Here is an 18,192-nt window from a genome sequence, read left to right as displayed (position 1 = left end):
TGGGGATTCTGGGCGGGGGCTCTGAGACCAGGGAGTTGCAGGGCTTAATTCCGGGCCCCCCCGCAGGATTTGACTCCATGCTCGCTAAGCGGGAGCATTTGTTTAAATATCGTATTAGACGTGTCACTTTCTTTAGCCAGCAGAAGGAAATTTTTTATACACCTTGTTAAAACCTTCAAATGACTCCACCCCAAAGCTGGGCCACCTGGGTGGCTCAGTTGGCTAAGCGCCTCACTCTTGGTTTTGGCTAGGGTCATGATCTCAGGGTCGTGAGATCCATCCCCTAATCCGGTAGGCTCTCTGCTGGGTGTGGAGTCAGTTTGAGATTCTCCCTCTCCCTCTCCCTCTCCCCTGCCCTTCCGCCCACCCCACCCCTTACTCCCCCCACCCCAACCCCATTTTCTTGCTCCTTTTCTAAAAAAAAAAAAAGTAAATGGGGAGAAGGGAAAGCTCTTTCTTACAGTAGAAGGTCAACTAAGAAATGCAGAAAGGATGATCACCATTTGTCAACCGTCCTAATTAATAGCTGATTTGGGCAAAAATCATCAATGGCCACTAAAGTTGGAGGGTGAAAACCTAACAAGGAAATGGTATTTACATAATCCCAAAGATACTTATTAATTACAAAGGGGGAAATACGAATTTTACAGTAAGGGTAATGGTTCTCAAAGTGTAGTCTGGGGGGGGCTTCCTAGAGGTCCCTGGGGATTTTGCAAAGGTGACATGACATGATGTTGTACCAGGTCGATTGCCAAAGCACATATGAGAACCTCTAGTATTTCTTTAGGCCTACGTTAAGGAGATTTGCAAAAATAAAAAAAACAGTGTACAATTCAGTGTGTTTCAGTATATTCCTAAAGATGTGCGAACATCACCACAATCAGGTTTAGAACATTTTCTTTGCTCCAGAAAGAAACCTGTAGCCATTGTGAAGTCCCTCACCCCACGACCCTAGGCAAGTATTCATCTGTCTGTATAGATGTGCCTATATTGGACACTCATATAAATGGAATCATACGATATGTGGTGTTTTCTGTCTGGCTTATTTCACTTAGCCTGGTGTTTTCTTTTTTTAAATTTCTTTTATTTTTTTTAAGATTTTATTTATTTATTTGAGAGAGCGAGAGAGATCACAGAGGGAGTGGGAGAGGGAGAAGCAGACTCGCCGTTGAGCAGAGAGCCCCATGTGGGGCTCCCTCTCAGGACCCAGAGGTCATGACCCCAGCTAAAAGCAGATGCTTAACTGACTGAGCCACCCAAGCGCCCCATGCCTGGAGTTTTCAGAGTTCATCCATGCTGCAGCCTGTGGAAGCATTTTGGTTTTGTAATGGCCAAATAATATTGCATTGTATATATAGACCACGATTTGTATATCCGTTAATCTGTCGATAAGCATTTGGGTTGTTTCCAGGTTTTGGCTACTATGACTCATGCTGCTATGAGCATTCATGTCCAGATTTCTGTGTGTACGTATGTTTTCAGTTCTTTGGGGTGTGCACCTAGGAGTGGAATTGCTTGGTCATATGGTAACCCTATGTTTAGCCATTTGAGGAACTGCTAGACTGTTTTCCACAGGGTCCTCACCATTTCACATTCCTGTGAGCAGCTTATGAGGATTTTGTTTTCTCCACATCCTTGTCAACACTTGCTATTATCTGAGTATAGCCATGTGGGTAGATATGAAATGGTATCTCATTGTGTTTTGTTTTTTTTTAAGATTTTATTTATTTATTTACTTGAGAGTGGGAACACAAGTAGGGGGAGGGGCAGAGGGAGACACTTAATTGAGCCAAACAGGTGCCCCAAGCTTTTGCAATTTTTTTTTTTTTTTAGTTTGGATACCATTAGTTTATTATAAAAGAGAGACATGAAAATTATTTACATGATGAAAGATTTCACAACTTCACTGGAATGGGCAGCTTCACTTCATGCCATTTTAATAATGATTTCTGTCCACATACTTTCTGAGAATGTCACCATCTCTAAATAAGAAATAATCCTTGTCATCTAGAACTACTTTGGTGCCTCCATATTCTGGGAGAACTTTATCTCCAACTTTCACACTAACTGGATGAATCTCTCCACCCTTTCCTTTAGAGCCTGATCCAACAGCTACTACTGTTGCTTGCAACACTTTTCCTTGAGATTTTTCTGGAAGCATAATACCTCCTTTGGTTACAGTTTCAGCTGCGCTCCTTTCAACTAAAACTCGGTCAAAGAGGGGAAGAAATTTTCTAAACGCCTCCCCTGCCATGACGCTGACCGCCGCAGTAGGTACTCTGCTTTTGCAATTTTTTAAAAAGATTTCATTTATTTGAGAGAGAGAGAGCATGAGCATGGAGAGGGGCAGAAGGAGAGAGAAAGAAGCAGGCTCCCTGGGCTCGATCCCAGGACCCTGCGATCATAACCTGAGCCAAAGGCAGACCCTTAACGGACTGAGCCACTCAGGCGCCCACCTTTTGCATATTTACTGTTAATTGCTTGTTTTACACTTTGCTCTTACTGAAGTCTAGTTGATGAACAATGTTACATTAATGTCTTAATACATACATAATTGTGTACAACATTGTGACTGGACAATTCTATATACTAGGCAACAGCACACCACAATGAGGGTGGTCACACCTGTCACTACACAAGGTTATTACAGTATCACTGTATTCCCCAGGCTGCACTTTTCACCCCTGTGATTTAGCCAACACATTCTAAAAGCACTACATTTTTACCCCCCCAGCACCCAAACTGAACAGCAAAAACAATGGAACTTCATTTTTTGTTGTTGTTTCTTGTGTTTTTGGTGTCATATCTAAGAAATCACTGCCTCGGGGTGCCTGGGTGGCTCAGTCAGTTGAGCATCTGCCTTTTGCTCAGGTCATGATCTCAGGGTCCTGGGATCAAGCCCCTTGTGGGGCTCTCTGCTCAGCAGGGAGCCTGCTTCTCCCTCTGCCTCTCCCTTCACTTGTGCTCTCTCCCTCTAATAAGCGAGTAAGATAAAATAATCACTCTCTAATCCAAGTTGACAAAGATTTACTCTGTATGTATTTTAAGAGTTTTATACTTTAACTCCTACATTTGAGTCTTAGACCCGTTTTCAGTTATTTTTTGTATATGGGGTGAGGTAGGGCTCCAACTTCATTCTTTTTCACGTGGATATCTTTTCCACGTAGTGGTCCCACTACCATTTTTTTTAAAGATTTATTTATTTATTTATTTATTTGAAAGAGAGAGACACAGCGAGAGAGGGAACACAAGCAGGGGGAGTGGGGGAGGGAGAAGCAGGCTTTCCCGCCGAGCGGGGAGCCAGATGCGGGGCTCGATCCCAGGACCCCGGGATCATGACCTGAGTCGAAGGCGACTGAGCCACCCAGGCGCTCCCCCCACTACCATTTGTTGAAAATGAAACTATTATTCCCCCATTTAGTTGTTTTGGCTCCCTCGAAAATCAGTTGGCCATAAATAAGAGGGTTTATTTCTGGACTCTCCATTTTATTTCATTGGTCTATGGCCCTTCTTATACTAGGACCACACTGTCTTGACTATTGCTCCTTTGTAGTAAGTTTTGAAATCAGAGTGTGAGTTCTCCAACCTTAATCTTTTTCAGGATGGTTTTGGCTGTTCTGGGTCCCTTCAGTTTCTAGGTGTCATCTTCTTTTCAGTTTTTTTTTTTTTTAAGATTTTGTTTGGGGTGAGAGAGAGAGAGAGCGAGAGCGGGAGGTGGGGTAGAGGGAGAGGGAGAGAATCTCAAGCCGACTCTGCACTGAGTAAGGTGTAGGACATGGGCTAGATCTCATGACCCCCAAGATCACGACCTGAGCCGAAATCAAGAGGCTGGAGCTTAACAGACTGAGCCACCCAGGTGCCCCTCTTTTCAATCCTTTTGAGAAAAAATCTCTATTTTAATTTTATGTCATTGAGAAAACACTGCACAGCAATTATTTTCGTGGGTCTCTGGCTTTTCACTGAACTCTACATTGTAAACATCCCCTATGTCATAGGCTTATTTTATATGACTAGCTATACAATTTAGTTCTTTTCTTGGTGGATACTGCAGTTCTAAATCCAGCTATTATAAATACTAACCCGTGGCTGGCTTCATTCCTAACATTTGGGAAATCTGGGTGAAGAGCATATAGGAATGCTTTTACACTTCTTGCAACTTTCCTACGGGTGTGAAATTATGCCAACATAAAACGGCAAAGGGGGACGCCTGGTAACTCAGTCGGTTAGGGACTGACTCTTGATTTTGGCTCCGGTGGTGATCTCAGGATCCCATGAGACCTGGCTCCTCCTCCCTCGCCCACGGTCCCTCCCTTGCCCTCCGGTCCAGCCCCACCCACAGCCCACAGCCGCTGGACGCTTGTCGTTCTCTGACCACCTAGTGCGGTGGGGACCCGGACCACAGTGGGGAGCTGCGGGTCTCGGAGCTGCGGGCTTGGGCGCTGCTTTCCTGGACACTTGGCGGGCGGCGACCTGAGCGGCCCTAGTATCAGCCCAACTGCCGCCCCAGGTGCGGGGACGCCCCCGCCTCCACTCCGCACCGCGCCCCGGGCCCTCTGCTCAGCGCGACCCTCCCCAGGCCCGCGAGGACCCCTCGATCCGCCCTTCGCCGGGCCGGAGCCCCCAGTGTTCCGGCTGCGCGTCCTCAGCCTTTGCAGAGTGAAGACGCTGCTCCTCTCCAGAAACCCCCACGCTGTCCTGACACCCCCGCCCCTGCGCCTCCCTCCTGTTGCCATAAAGCTGCTGCTGGAAGTGCCCCCCCTCCCGGGCCGGTGCAGGTGCAGGTCCCGTGGAGCCAGCCGGTCCTCCGACTCCCGGCACCCCTCGGCGCGCCCCCCTCCATCAGCTCCAGATCCACAGGGACGTATCAGGGACCCAAATCCACAAAGACCCCTGCTCCGGGGTGCTAGAGCTTCTGTCTGGGGGACCGGGCGAGAAGCAGTGGGTACAAACAATGAGTTGCGTGGGCGGTTACAGGTGGTGCGTGCGACAGGGGTGGGGCGCTGCAGGTGGTTACGGAGGAACCCTGTTGGCCGGATCGCCTACGCCCACACCTGCGGAAGGCGGGTGGGAGCCGCTGCGCGCTCCTTCTGCTGGGGAGGCTCCCCCAATCGGCCGCTGGCTGCCTCGGCGCGGGTGCGGGCGGTGGGAACCCCGGGAGCCAGCGCGGAGGCGGTGCTCACCTGAGAGGCGGAGCGTGCTGCTGTTGTCGCTATTATGATTACCATTCTCTCGGTGACAGCACCGGTGGGCAAGGACGCGTGGGGCCGCGGGGAGCGTGGGAGTTGCTGGTCCTCCCCGTGAGCAGCGGTCTCCCTTCTAGAGCTTCGTCCCAGGAAAACCCAGGGCTACTTAAAGGCTTGTAGAGCAGCTGGAGAGGACCGGGATGCAGCCGGCGTCAGGACAGCAGGATGCATGGTCTCCCGTCCCCGTGGTGGCATGCTGCAGTCCGTAAAACCGCGTTGGAAAGTCATTCGTCATGGATTAAGAGAAAATGAGCTGTATCATCCCAATTTTCTGAATATGAAAAATTTATAGACTTATCTCTAGATGATAGAATTACTGGAGATATTTGTAACACTTTTTCATAATCAGTATGTATTTATTTCAATGACCATGAATTATCTTTTTTTTTTAAGCTTGAAGACCAATAAATTGTTTTGAAGGAAGTGTATAGTCATCTTCTTTACTTTTTTTTTTAAGGGGCGGGGAGGGGCAGAGGGGGAGGGAGAGAAAGAATCTTAGGCAGACTCCATGCCCAGCGCCCAGACGGCTGGGACATGGGGCTCCATCTCAGGACCCTGAGAACATGACCTAAGGTGAGCGGACAGAGCCTCTCAGATACCCTGACTCTTGAGGAAGAGCCCCCTTCATTCTATAATGAAGCTCCCCAACCCAGCCTCTCACAGAGTGCAGAGACCCAGCGCTCGCATCAATCTGTGACCTCTGAAGATTTTCTGCTCTAACATCAAGGGAACCACCCTTCACAGGAACACGGCGATTCTCCTCCTGGTCGCTGGCACTGTCCCTCCCCGATGGGACAACCTGTCACTGAACCGGTGTCAGGTGTTGAAGCACTGCCCACCTCCCCTCGGTCTCCTGTCCCCCAGGGCCGTGGTGGCTTCCTTGCCAGCCTTTCAGAGCCCACTTTGGACTTTTCCAGTCGGTTCCCCTCATGGAGCCTGTGGGCTTTGTACAACGATGCTGACTGTGTCCCTCATCTGCCTAAATCCTTCCCCAGCCTCCCACTCCTCATTGTTAGCCTGGAATCCTCCCTGTGGGCTCCAGGCCCCCAGACCCTGAGCCACTGCCCACCACGTCCTGCCAGGGGCCGGGTCTGCTGGGATAGCAGGCCGAGCTGCGCCAAGTCACCCCTTGCCGGCCCCCCTGTCCTCCTCACGCCCCTTCTTCACTCTGCTTCCCAGGAGGAACCCCACCACCAACTCCTCAGGCGTTCCTGTCATCTGACCACACCAGCCCACCAAGGGGATGACGCAGAGCCACAGGAAAGGAGAAACGTGGTGAGGAGCAGAATCTATTTAAATATCAAATTAAGACAAAGGAATATTTCAAATGATGGTTACAGAACATAAATGTAATAACCACACTGAAGGAGAAACTGAGCGAGATGGAGCTGGGCCAGGAGGGGTGCTGAGGAACTTACTTTTCCTAAGAGGGGTCCATAATGCAAGCTAAATTTTGGAAAATGATATTCAAAAACATAAGGCCTCTAGTCTCAACATTTTAGAAATAATACATTTGTTTCCTTTGCCCAATGGCAGTTTCCACAAAACGAGGACCACGTGAGGTGAAGCAAACTGGAGGCCGAAGCCTTTCCTGTGGGGGGGGCCTCCAGGGAACCCTGACTTCCGTTTACAGGGGGGGTAACTGTGTTCTGTTCACTTCCTCCTCCAGCAGGGGCGGCACCCAAGGTGCCTGGGGAGGGGTCAGGTGCCCAGGAAGCTCAACCCCCAAAACACCCAGAAGGAACATGATAGGGGCATCATACACTACGGTCGGGGTCCACCCACCATGCCGCAGGCCCACCCCCTCCCCAGCAGAACTCTGGGCAGCCATGAACACAGGCCTTCATGAGGGGTGGGGGGAAGCTGTCAGTTGGTGGGATGCCTAGAGGAGGCAAGCCTCCTGGGAACAGGCCCTGGAGGGATGGTCAGGGAGGGGCTGGATAGGCTTCCCAGGGGCTCAAGCCTGGGGGTCCCATTGCCCCCCTTTCAGGCCAGAAGCAGCAGGAAGGAGAAAGCTCAGAGACCCCACCTAGTCTCCAGGCCAGTGGTGGCTCTCCAGGCTGAGGGGCCAGGGGTCTGAGCCCTGGGACAGGGCCCGGGGACGACTGGTGGGGTTGCAGCGGGGTCTGTCTCAAAGGACCATGGAAGGTTATAAAACCTGTCCATAATGGGACCTCGCATACAGCTTCTTTTATTCTTTTTGAGGGTTTTTTTTTTCTGTTTATAAAATTAATTTATGCTTGATTTGGAAAAAATTACACAATGTTTGAGAATGAAAACCAGTTGCAACTGGGTCCCCAGCAGAAGTCACAGCCAAGGTCACTGACCCAGTAAGGGCATCCCCGTGCTTGTCAGAGTTACACGAGGGTGCTGGGCATGACGGCATCTGCGGTGGGCTCCGCCCCTACGACCTCCGTACGGGGGGCAGACTGCCCCGCCAACCTTCCATCTTCTTTTCCAGCTGGAAGAGAAGGGAGTGGGTCAGGCTGGTGTCAAAGGAAAAGGGAGGGGGGGCAACCCAGGGCCTGAAGCTCTCAGCCCAGCCAGGGGATGTTCTGGGATGCCATTGGCTGACTTACAGAAATAATTGCTGATTTCAGAGACATGTTCCCTAAGACCACCAGCCCAGGGACAAAGAGGCTATTAAAGTCATTTCCAGGGAACTTTGGGCTAAATCTGGGTTGAGTACCACTGCTACCCCCACCACCTGGCCTGGGATGGGATAAGAGGTGGGAAAGTCTGGGGACCAGGTATAGAGGTAAACACAGGGTGGCAGGTTGAGGGGGTTGCTCACTGCTCAAGAGCACCTGCCTAGGGGAACCTGTGGGGCTGAGATGTAGCCCTTGCTCTGCCCTCCAGCCCTCCATCTGAGGACAAGTGGCTTCATTTTAATTCTCACCAAGGGGCCACCTGCGATGGGTGGGGCCCACATGGTGCCAGAGCCCAGGCAGATCTGAGAAGTGCACAGAGGTCTCAGACGGGGTGGAAGGACCAGGAGACGGCCCATCCCACCCAGCTCCGTGAGAAGAACAGGCTCTGACCAGATGCTCCCTACTCCACCCTCTGCAGTGACCAGCTGGTGGCCTCAGAGTGGTGACTTAGCTCCTTGAGCCCTGCCTCTTCACAGGTCATGGGGACCACACTGTCCACCCCTTGGACTGATGGGAGGCAGCAGGTAGACGTGAGGGCACACTTGGGGTGGAACTGGCCAGTAGAAACACTCAAGGGTGAGCTGGACATGCCGCAGAGGGGCCTCCAAGCTCTGGCGGGATGGGGTCCCCCGAGTCCTTGAGTGCAGATCCTGTCCAGCAGTTGAGGGAAGCTGAGGGGTCCCTTGGGTCCCCTGAAACTCCAGGCCTGTGGCTGGGGACACCCCCATCTCGGGTGCCGTGGTGTCTCGGCTCCAGGGGAAGCAGTGGAGTTCCCTCCCCTTGGACCTCAGACCACTCACTCCTACGCTTCCATCAGTGAGTGGGGTCCCCTACACTGCCCAGGCCAAGTGCCCTGGCTGGCTCCAAGGGGGCCACCTGTTCACAGGCAGCAAATGGGGGCCAAGTGTTGTGGCTTTTATTGTCCCCATCTTCTCAGGGTACAGCAGACCCCACTTCCAATTGGGAAGAAACCCAGCTCATCTTTTCCCCAGCCACTGGGCATCCCTTCCCTCGAATGCCCCTCAGGACTCCACGCTCAGAGAATTCATCCATGTGCCAGTGTCGCCTGCAGCAAGCCGGGTGTGGGTGGGGGGCCTGCCTGGGGCCTCAGCAACATATACCCCTAGACCCCCAGACACATAAACACATAGACACATAAGAACAGACAGGGACAGAAATAGGCCAAGGACCCACACAAATATATCTGGAGGGACACACACACTCACCCTCCCAGGCCAATCCACACATAGACACGTGTGCGTGGAGGCCTACGGACATGCAGGCCCTACACCGAGGTATAACGTGGACAGCACATGACTGTCCAGAGCCAGCCCGGCCTCTGGCCCCCAGGCTCTTGGGTGTCAGGGGACTTCCAGTCCCAGGAAGGTCTTGACCACACTGTGCTCACTCCGACCGCCCGGGGCCTCACCTGTGTCCAGCTTGCTGCGTTTCTGCTCAGGCTCCTGGGGGGGTGCCTCGATGGCCCTCTGAGCCTCAGGATGGATCTTGAGGAGGGCTTTGGCAAGCGTGGCGGGGCCGGGCACGCCCAGGGACATGATGCAGTGCACCCCTTTGCGCTTGGCCCCCGCCACCTTGGCACTGTCCTTAGAGGCCGTCAGCAGGACCAGTTTGGAGAACTTCCTGGGCTTCCTGGGCGCTGCAGGGACAACATCTGTGCCTGGCTCAGGGGACTCTGGGGACGGCTCCTGGCCAGCCTTCACACTCTCGCCCTCCTGCTCGCTGGGCTCCGGCAGGGGCATTCTGGGACGATGGCCCGTCCCCCAGGCCACACTCAGGCCCCAGCAGATGGACTTCTCTTCCTCCTCCTCCTCCTCCTCCCTGGTCGGGAACCTGGCAGTCCAGGGGCTCCGTCCTAAGGAAGGAGGCAAAACCCATCAGTGGAGGCCCCCTTGGGCCTGGGGCTCAGAAAATGGATGTGGGGTGGAGGTGGAGGCAGAGGGGGCTGAAAGGCTGGGGAGGGTCCCGCACAGAGCTGGGGAACCCCGGGTTGGTGCTTCCACTCGGCTGCATCCTCTCAGGCAGCTGGGGTCTGTCACCTCCCCTCCCCAAACGCCACTTTCCCGTCTGTAAAATGTGCCACAGGCAGGGCTCTCTGGGGGCTGTTGGGGTGCAGGCAGTGAGGCACCGAGAACCGTGAGCTTCTACAAAGAGAGGCCTGTAGGTGCTGAGCACGGTAGGACGTGTCTTCATGGAGTTTCCCATTTAACCTGGCCCCGTGTTATGAAAGCCTGTCATTCTTGGGGCGCCTGGGTGGCTCAGTCGGTTGGGCGTCTGCCTTCGACTCGGGTCGTGATCTCAGGGTCCCGGGCTCAAGCCCCACATTGGGCTCCCTGCTCAGCTGGGAGGCCTGCTTCTCCCTCTCCCACTCTCCCTGCTTGTGTTCCCTCTCTCGCTGTCTCTCTTTCTGTCAAATAAATAAATAAAATCTTTAAAAATAAATAAATAAATAAATAAAATGCTTAAAAAAAAAAAAAGAAAGTCAATCATTCTTATTGACCCAGTGTACAGATGAGGACACTGAGGCACACCAGGATGGCCAACATAGCCATGAAGTGCAGGGCTGGGAGTCTGGTTGAGGGGGATCTAGAGCCCACCCCACACAGTACCTGGTGTGCCTCACCCAGGATGACGGTAACTGGCCTTCCTGAGCACCAAGCCTCAGGGACCAGCACTTGCCACATGGGCTCAGGTCACAGACCCTCCCAGAATGCCCAGTGGCCTTTCTCCTGACACTGTGTCACAGGGAGACTGAGCCGGGCACCCGCCGGTGCTCTGCAGACCACAAAGGGGACGCCTGGCTCTGGGAGGCAGGACTCTCTGGACTCATAACTAGATTCATCTCCCATCCCAGGCTGGAGGCCCTGGACCACGCAGCGAGATGCCGGGGCCCCAGGAAGGCAGTGACCTTGTGCCTGAAGCGGGGCTGGCACTGCCTCAGCCAGGAGGGGCGGGGCTGTAGAGGTGTCCGGAGAATCCACAGTCACTCCGGGCTCCCTGGCTTCTGGCCTGGAGAAGCAGAAAGGACGTATGACAGGGGCCGGTGGCAGGGCAATGTGGAGTAGCCTTTTTGTCTGTTGGGCGCGACTGAGTGGTGGGCAGATGGCAGGGTCTTCATCAGCATACAGTGTTAGCCCAGAAACAAGACGTCATCCTTAGCAGACATCTCCCCTCCTCATCTCAGGACCCAGGCAACGGCAAGGCTCACAGACATCTACCTGCCCCCCCGACCCTGTTTATCTAACCCGGTTTGCAGTTCTGTTTCCTGGGACCCCTCCCAATACATATGGCTTGAGGTGGTCATGCCCCGATTTCCAAAGTTTTCTAAGACCTCATTCATGAGAGAAGTCAGGGGTGCAATGCCAAAGAGGTTTTGGGGTGCCTTGTCCCCTGCAAGCCCTCCTCCCCAGTCCCTTGGCCACTAGACATAAAAGCAGAGACCTCTTGGACTGTGACAGACATGGAGCCCCCACCTCCAGGGGGTGAGCCCTCAAGGAAATCTGCCTGGTAATGGGTCACCTGACCAAGGCACCCCTGGGATCAGTGTCTCTGTATCCCTCCTGCCCCTGGCCCCCCAGTTCAGCCCTGGGACAAGCCAACCTCTGTTCCCCCAGCGCAGTCCTTCCCTGCCCTGCTCATCCTGTCCCACAGGGTGACGTAGCAGTCCTGGAGGAACATGGGGACCAGATTCAGAAAGGACAACGCCAAAGCCTCCCCTGGAAGAGCCATTCTGGGCAGAAAGAGGTTATGGCAGAAGCCCTAGCACAGGCCATCCTGCCCAATCCACACACAGATCAGCTTCAGTGCTCATCTCCCGGAGCCAGCTCACCTTTCCGGCTTGCAGGCTCCCCCTAGTCTGGGGATGAAATCCTGCAGCGCTGGACCCCCTCCTCACACCATATACAAATACTAACTTTAAAATACTCTTTAGGGGGGCGCCTAGGTGGCTCAGTTGGTTAAGCGACTGCTTCCAGCTCAGGTCATGATCCCAGAGTCTGGGATCGAGTCCCACATCGGGCTCCCGGCTCAGCAGGGAGCCTGCTTTCTCCCTCTTACCCTCTCCCCTCTCATGCTGTTTCTCTCTCTCTCTCTCTCAAATAAATAAATAAATAAATAAAATATTTAAAAAATAAAATAAAATACTCTTTAGGGGCACCTGGGTGGCTCAGTCGGTTGAGCATCTGCCTCTGGCTCAGGTCATGATCCCAGGGTCCTGGTATTGAGCCCCACATCGGGCTCTCTGCTCAGCGGGAAGCCTGCTTCTCCCTCACACTCTCCCTCTGTGCTTTCTCTCTCTCTCTCTCTCAAATAAATAAATAAAATCTTAAAGAAAGGGGCGCCTGGGTGGCTCAGTCGTTAAGCATCTGCCTTCAGCTCAGGTCATGATCCCAGGCTCCTGGGATTGAGCCCCGCATTGGGCTCCCTGCTCAGCAGGAAGCCTGCTTCTCCCTCTCCCACTCCCCCTGCTTGTGTTCTCACTCTCTTGCTGTGTCTCTCTCTGTCAAATAAATAAATAAAACCTTTAAAAAAATAAAATCTTAAAAAAAACTCTTTAAAAAAAAAAGATAGGAGTAAAGCTTCATGACCTAAAATCAAAGATTTCTTCAATATGACATGGAAAGTACAGGTGACCAAAGAAGAAGGAGATAAACTGGACTTCATCAAACTTTAAAACTTTTGTGAATCAGAGAACATCATCCAGAAAGTTAAACGACAGCCCACAGAGGGGGAAAGAATTTTTGCAAATCATATCTTTGATGAGGGAATTATATCTGGAATTTATAAAGAACCCTTACAACTCAGTAACAAAAAGACCAATAACCCAATTTAAAAATGGGCAAAGGCTCCAAATAAGCCTTTCTCCAAAGAAGATATACAAATGGCCAGTGAGCATATGCAATGCTCAACAGCATTAGTCATGAGAGAAACAGAATAAAACCACCATGAGACACGACTTCACACCACCAGGATGCACATAATAAAAGGAACACGCACAAAAAACAGACAAAACAAGTGTTGGTTTGGATGAGGAGAAACTGGAAGCCTCTAACACTGCTGGTGGGCTTGTCAACAGTGCAGCCATGTTGGCAGTCTGGCAGCTCATCAAAATGTTAAGCACAGAGTCACCATATGACCCAGCAATTCCACTCCAAGTACATGTGCAAGAGAACTGGAAACAAATGTCTACATTAACACTTTTAACTGAGGGGCGCCTGGGTAGCACAGTCAGTTAAGCGCCCGATTCATGATTTTGGTTGGGGTCATGATCTCAAGATCCTGAGATCAAGCCTCTCTTTGGGCTCTGTGCTCAGCACAGAGTCTGCTTAGGATTCTCTCTCTCCCTCTCCTTCTGCACCACCCTCCCCCCCCCACTCTCTCTCTGAAATAAATCTTAAAAAAATTTGTATATGAATGTTCACAGCAGTATTATTCACTGTCACCAGAAAGTGGAAACAATTCAAATACCCATCAACAGATGAATGGATAAAAGATGGCATATCCATACAATCGAATATTGTTTGGGTATTCAAAAAGATTATGCTGAGGGGTGCGTGGCTGGCTCAGTCAGTAGAGCATGCGACTCTTGATCTTGGGGTCATGAGTTCGAGCCCCATGTCAGATAGTAAATTGTAATCTTAATTAAAAAAAACTTTAAAAAATAAAAATAAATAAATAAAAGATTATGCTAAGTGAAAGAAGCCAGTCATAAAAGACCACATATCATATGGTTCCATTTATATAAAAAGACCGAGGGACCAATCTATAGAGTAGAAAAATCTATCCTTAAGAGATAGTAGATGCGTGGTGGGCTAGGGGTGGGGGGCGGCTAGCGGGAGAATGAGGAGTGGCTGCTAGTGGGGATGGTTTCCGCAGTGGGGAAGGCAATCTTCTGAAACTGACCATGGAGATGGTTGTGCAAGAAGAATTGTACCTTGTGAGAGAGTGAGATGCACAGTATGTGAATTAGTTCCCTAAAACTATTAGAATTAGGAAAAAGGGAAATGAAGTCTACAACCAGTGGTCCCCCAACTTCACCATACCTTAGAATCACCGGGGTTCTTGTGACAAATGCACAGTCCTGGACAAATGCACATACTCCACTACCCACCCCCATTCAAGGGGTCTGGAGAGGGGTTGGAGAATCTACATTTTTTACCAGTACCCCATCTGATTCTGATACTGTGAGAGACACGGATGACGCCATGGGCCTTTCACTTGGGAAATCTGTAACTGCTAGTTGATGGGTTGAACTGCTTGTCAATCTCTCCATGAACAGGAGTGGGTACGTCCTTCAGGCTGGATCAGCCTCTTTTCTGGAGTCATCCTTCTAGAAATTTTCTAGGTATGGAGGGAAGACTTGACAGGCAGCTATTTTAAGCCTAATATATATTTTTTGAAAGTTAAATTTCACTCAATGAAAGTTCACTGAATGAACAGAATTTTTATTTTATTTTATTTTTTTAAAGATTTATTTATTTATTTATTTGACAGAGAGAGAGACAGCGAGAGAGGGAACACAAGCAGGGGGAGCAGGAGAGGGAGAAGCAGGCCTCCCGCCGAGCAGGGAGCCTGATGCAGGGCTCGATCCCAGGACCCTGAGATCATGACCAGAGCCGAAGGCAGACGCTTAACGACTGAGCCACCCAGGCGCCCCTATTTTATTTTTTAATAACAAAATAAAGTAAAAATAAAACACAGGGCTCACGACCCTGAGATCAAGACCTGAACTAAGATCAAGAATCAGATGCTTAACCTACTGAGCCACCCAGGTGCCCCAAATGAACAAAATTTTTAAAAGCGAAGTAGAAATGAATTAAAAAGAGCAAAGGCCTTAATAGTTCACTTCCCTCACTTGACACCCTTCCTCTAATTCTGAAATCCGGTGGTTTGAGATCACCATTGACCTCCAGTCACACATTCATCCTAACCCGCTGTCATGACATGGGTCTGCACAAAGCCAACCCAGAAGTGTCAAGACGGCTCAGTGCGAACCCCAAATCATACAACGTTAGGAACTGGCAGCAGCCCCTCAGACACTCTGGGAAGCAGAATCACGGCCTAATGGCCGTAACCTCTGGAACCTACAGGATGAAGTCTGCAGATGGGATGAAAGTTACTGAAGTAGGAGAGCAGCTTGGATGACCCGGGTGGGTCCAATCACAAGGGTCCTAAAAAGTACAAGACGGAGGCAGAAGAGAGGAGAAAGCGGGGTAGAAGCAGGGGCAGAGAGACCAGGATGGTGCTGGCTTTGAAGGAGGAGGGAGCGGCAGGGAGCCAAGCAGGAGGCGGCAGGGAGGCCTCCAGGAGCTGGAGAAGACAAAGAAACAGATTGTCTCTCCTGGAGCCTCTGGAAAGGAACACAGCTCTGCCTGCACCTGGCTTTAACCCCCTGAGACCCACATCGGACTTCTGACCTCCAGAACTATGACTGTTAGGAAGCTGTGTCGTTTAAAGCCATTATATTTGTGATAATTTGTTACAGTAGCAATAGGTAACTAATACAAGGTCTGATCCCTTGTTCCTGAGGCTCTGGAAGGCGTGAACCCTGCCTGGCCACTGACAAGGGCTCAAAAGAATGACCTCCACACATATGGGAGAAAAATGCCACCAACATCCACCAGCACCTGTGTCCTCAGCCGCCAGGACAAATCCCTTACCCTCTCCGGGTTGGTTCCACCTGTATGATGGGAATAGTGGGGGATTTGGCAGAGGTTCTTAATAGCGGGTAGGCAACGGTACGCTGTTTCCAAAAGTCCTGGGGGTACTGGCAGCTGCACCCCAGATCATCACTGTCCCACGGGGCTCACGGAGGACTGTGATTGGGCTGCCGGTGGGATGACGGGCCCACTCAGGTGCGCAGGTACACATCCTCACACGGAGAGTTTCAAGGCAGCAGGAGTCCAAAAAAGGTCAAGGACTGCTACTCTAGTCCGTAGGGGAGAGCCTGCCCACAGTGGGATTTTCAGGTAACGACACCTCCTTCCCCTCAGCGCCCTGGCTCTTAGGTACCTGTGCTCCTCCTCACACATTGTAATTTGTCATCAGTCCTGTCTGTGCTGCACCCAAATGGCCCCTCCTCTCGGCTCTCCTCCCCTCCGGTTAGTACCACCACCTCGTCAGCAAGCCTCCGGGGTGTCCCACCCCCCTGCCCCAATATCTCACAACTCCAACTGCCAGAGTGGGACGAGGCTGAGGATGGCTGCAGGGAGGGGGGCAGTACTGGGTGTGGTCAAGGAAAGGCAGACCAATGTGGGGATCCTTGACTGGGGGTGTCGGGGCTCAGTCCGGAGCGGGGTGGGATGGGGGGAAGGAGGAGCCAGGAGGAAGGAGGCGGCCTGAGCGCCGGGACGCAGAGCCGGGTGACCCCCCTCCCAGCATCAGCAGCCCTCGGGACCCCCGGGAGGGCCGGGCCACTCCGTGGGACCTGAGACCCTCCCCGGCCCGCTGGGGCCCGTGCTCACCGGGCACCGGCAGGGCGGCGGTGGCAGCGGAGCCCTCCCTCTCCGACGACCGAGCCGCGGCAGGTCCTGCAGCCTCTTGCCTGGGGCCCCGCCTCGGTTCAGGCCGTCACCTCAGGCTGGGGTCACGGAGCGAGCATGCGCAGCAGGGCCGGGCGGGGGCATTCCTTGGGTGAATTTCGCTGCTCGGATTCTTCGCCGCACCGAGCCCAACTGGTGGCCTGACCAATCCGCGAGCGGGGGCGGGGTCACGGCTCGCGAAGGGGGCGTGGCCATCTCGGGATTGGACGGCAGCGTCCGGGGGCGGAGCGCCAGCTATCCTACGGCCTGGAATCGAGCTCTGCGCTGGGCTCTCCCAGCTTCAGAGGGTGGGTTTAACCGAGACCCCGGGACTTCCCCCCGGGTTTGACGCCTGCTAGCGGCGAAGGAAACCAGAGTTTTCGTTTGAAGGCCTCAACATCGCCTGTCACTTGCCTGAGCGAGCGGAGGCTGTTATGCTCATTGAAACCGCCCGCTCCGCTCAACCCAACATCCTAGACGACGCAGCATCCTCGCCACCGGCCCCTCCCTCGCCCATCCGCCCCCTCTCCCTCGCCCACCAGTCCCTCCCATGCCCACCAGCCCCTCCTCCCTCGCCCACCGGTCCCTCCCTTGACCCTCGGTCCAGCCCCACCCACAACCGATGGACGCTTGTTGTTCTCCGACCACCTAGTGCGGTGGGGACCGGGACCACGGCGGGGAGCTGCGGGTCTCGGAGCTGCGGGCTTGGGCGCTGCTTTCCTGGACACTTGGCGGGTGGCGGCCTGAGCGGCCCTAGCATCAGCCCAACTGCTGCCCGCTGGCCCCTCACCGGCCCCAGGTGCGGAGATGTCCCCGCCTCCACTCCGCAGGACGCCCCGGGCCCTCTGCTCACCGCGACCCTCCCCAGGCCCGCGAGGACCCCTCGATCCGCCCGCTCCCCTTCACCAGGCCGGAGCCCCCAGTGTTCCGGCTGCGCGTCCTCAGCCTTTGCAGAGTGAAGACGCTGCTCCTCTCCAGAAACCCCCACGCTGTCCTGACACCCCCGCCCCTGCGCCTCCCTCCTGTTGCCATAAAGCTGCTGCTGGAAGTGCCCCCCCTCCCGGGCAGGTGCAGGTGCAGGTCCCGTGGAGCCAGCCGGTCCTCCGACTCCCGGCACCCCTCGGCGCGCCCCCCTCCCTGTTCTCCATCAGCTCCAGATCCACAGGGACGTATCAGGGACCCAAATCCACAAAGACCCCTGCTCCGGGGTGCTAGAGCTTCTGTCGGGGGAACCGGGCGAGAAGCAGTGGGTACAATGAGTTGCGTGGGCGGTTACAGGTGGTGCGTGCGACAGGGGTGGGGCGCTGCAGGTGGTTACGGAGGAACCCTGTTGGCCGGATCGCCTACGCCCACACCTGCGGAAGGCGGGTGGGAGCCGCTGCGCGCTCCTTCGGCTGGGGAGGGTCCGGGACCGCGGCCGGCGAGCCGCGCGCGCCCCCTGCCGGCCGCTGGCCGCCTCGGACCGGGATGTCAGGTCGCGTGTACAAGGGCGCGGGGCTGTTCGCACCCGGTTTCTGAAGAATTCGAAGACCTCCTTTTTTAGGCGACCGACTTCCTTTCATCGCAGTTTCGCTCTTTGGCCTACCCCGAAGTGACACAGATTTAGCCACAAGGCTTTTTTGAATTATTTATAACTAACGGGGAAACAAATGTGAAGTGACTCAAGTGTTCATCAAGTGATGAATGGATAAACAGATGGCCGTGCTCACAATGCAGTGTCATTCAGCCAAAGGACAAATATTGCCTGATTCCACTGACATG

The 18,192-nt window shown here is 53.2% G+C and overlaps 1 protein-coding gene and 1 pseudogene across 1 annotated transcript; both read right to left on the bottom strand.

Moving 5' to 3' along the window:
* Positions 1-1,750: 1,750 nt before the first annotated feature.
* Positions 1,751-3,656, bottom strand: LOC148162829 (10 kDa heat shock protein, mitochondrial pseudogene; annotated as a pseudogene).
* Positions 3,657-6,519: 2,863 nt separating this feature from the next.
* On the bottom strand, positions 6,520-16,474 carry FLYWCH2 (FLYWCH family member 2). The gene is made up of 3 exons (XM_088017282.1): positions 16,375-16,474; positions 9,324-9,767; positions 6,520-7,704 (listed from the first exon to the last, which is right to left on the bottom strand). The coding sequence occupies exons 2-3, from the start codon at positions 9,652-9,654 to the stop codon at positions 7,601-7,603; spliced, it is 435 nt and encodes a 144-aa protein (XP_087873408.1). The 5' UTR covers positions 9,655-9,767; positions 16,375-16,474; the 3' UTR covers positions 6,520-7,600.
* Between the last annotated feature and the right edge of the window lie 1,718 nt (positions 16,475-18,192).

The sequence above is a fragment of the Eumetopias jubatus genome, unplaced genomic scaffold (genome assembly GCF_037043125.1).
Source record: "Eumetopias jubatus isolate StellerSeaLion01/CBP00866 unplaced genomic scaffold, mEumJub1_p1.0 scaffold_12, whole genome shotgun sequence".
NCBI classification, from domain to species: domain Eukaryota; kingdom Metazoa; phylum Chordata; class Mammalia; order Carnivora; family Otariidae; genus Eumetopias; species Eumetopias jubatus.
Note: the sequence above shows the minus strand (reverse complement) of the source record. Positions and strands in the feature narration are given on the sequence as shown.

Bases quoted from the DNA above. Each gene is read 5' to 3' on its own strand.
- FLYWCH2 (XM_088017282.1), bottom strand. From the start codon at position 9,654: ATGCCCCTGCCGGAGCCCAGCGAGCAGGAGGGCGAGAGTGTGAAGGCT. The intron at 7,705-9,323 runs GTGAGGCCCCGG...CTTCTCTTCCAG, and splicing joins ACGCAGCAAGCTGGACACAG to CTGGAAAAGAAGATGGAAGG.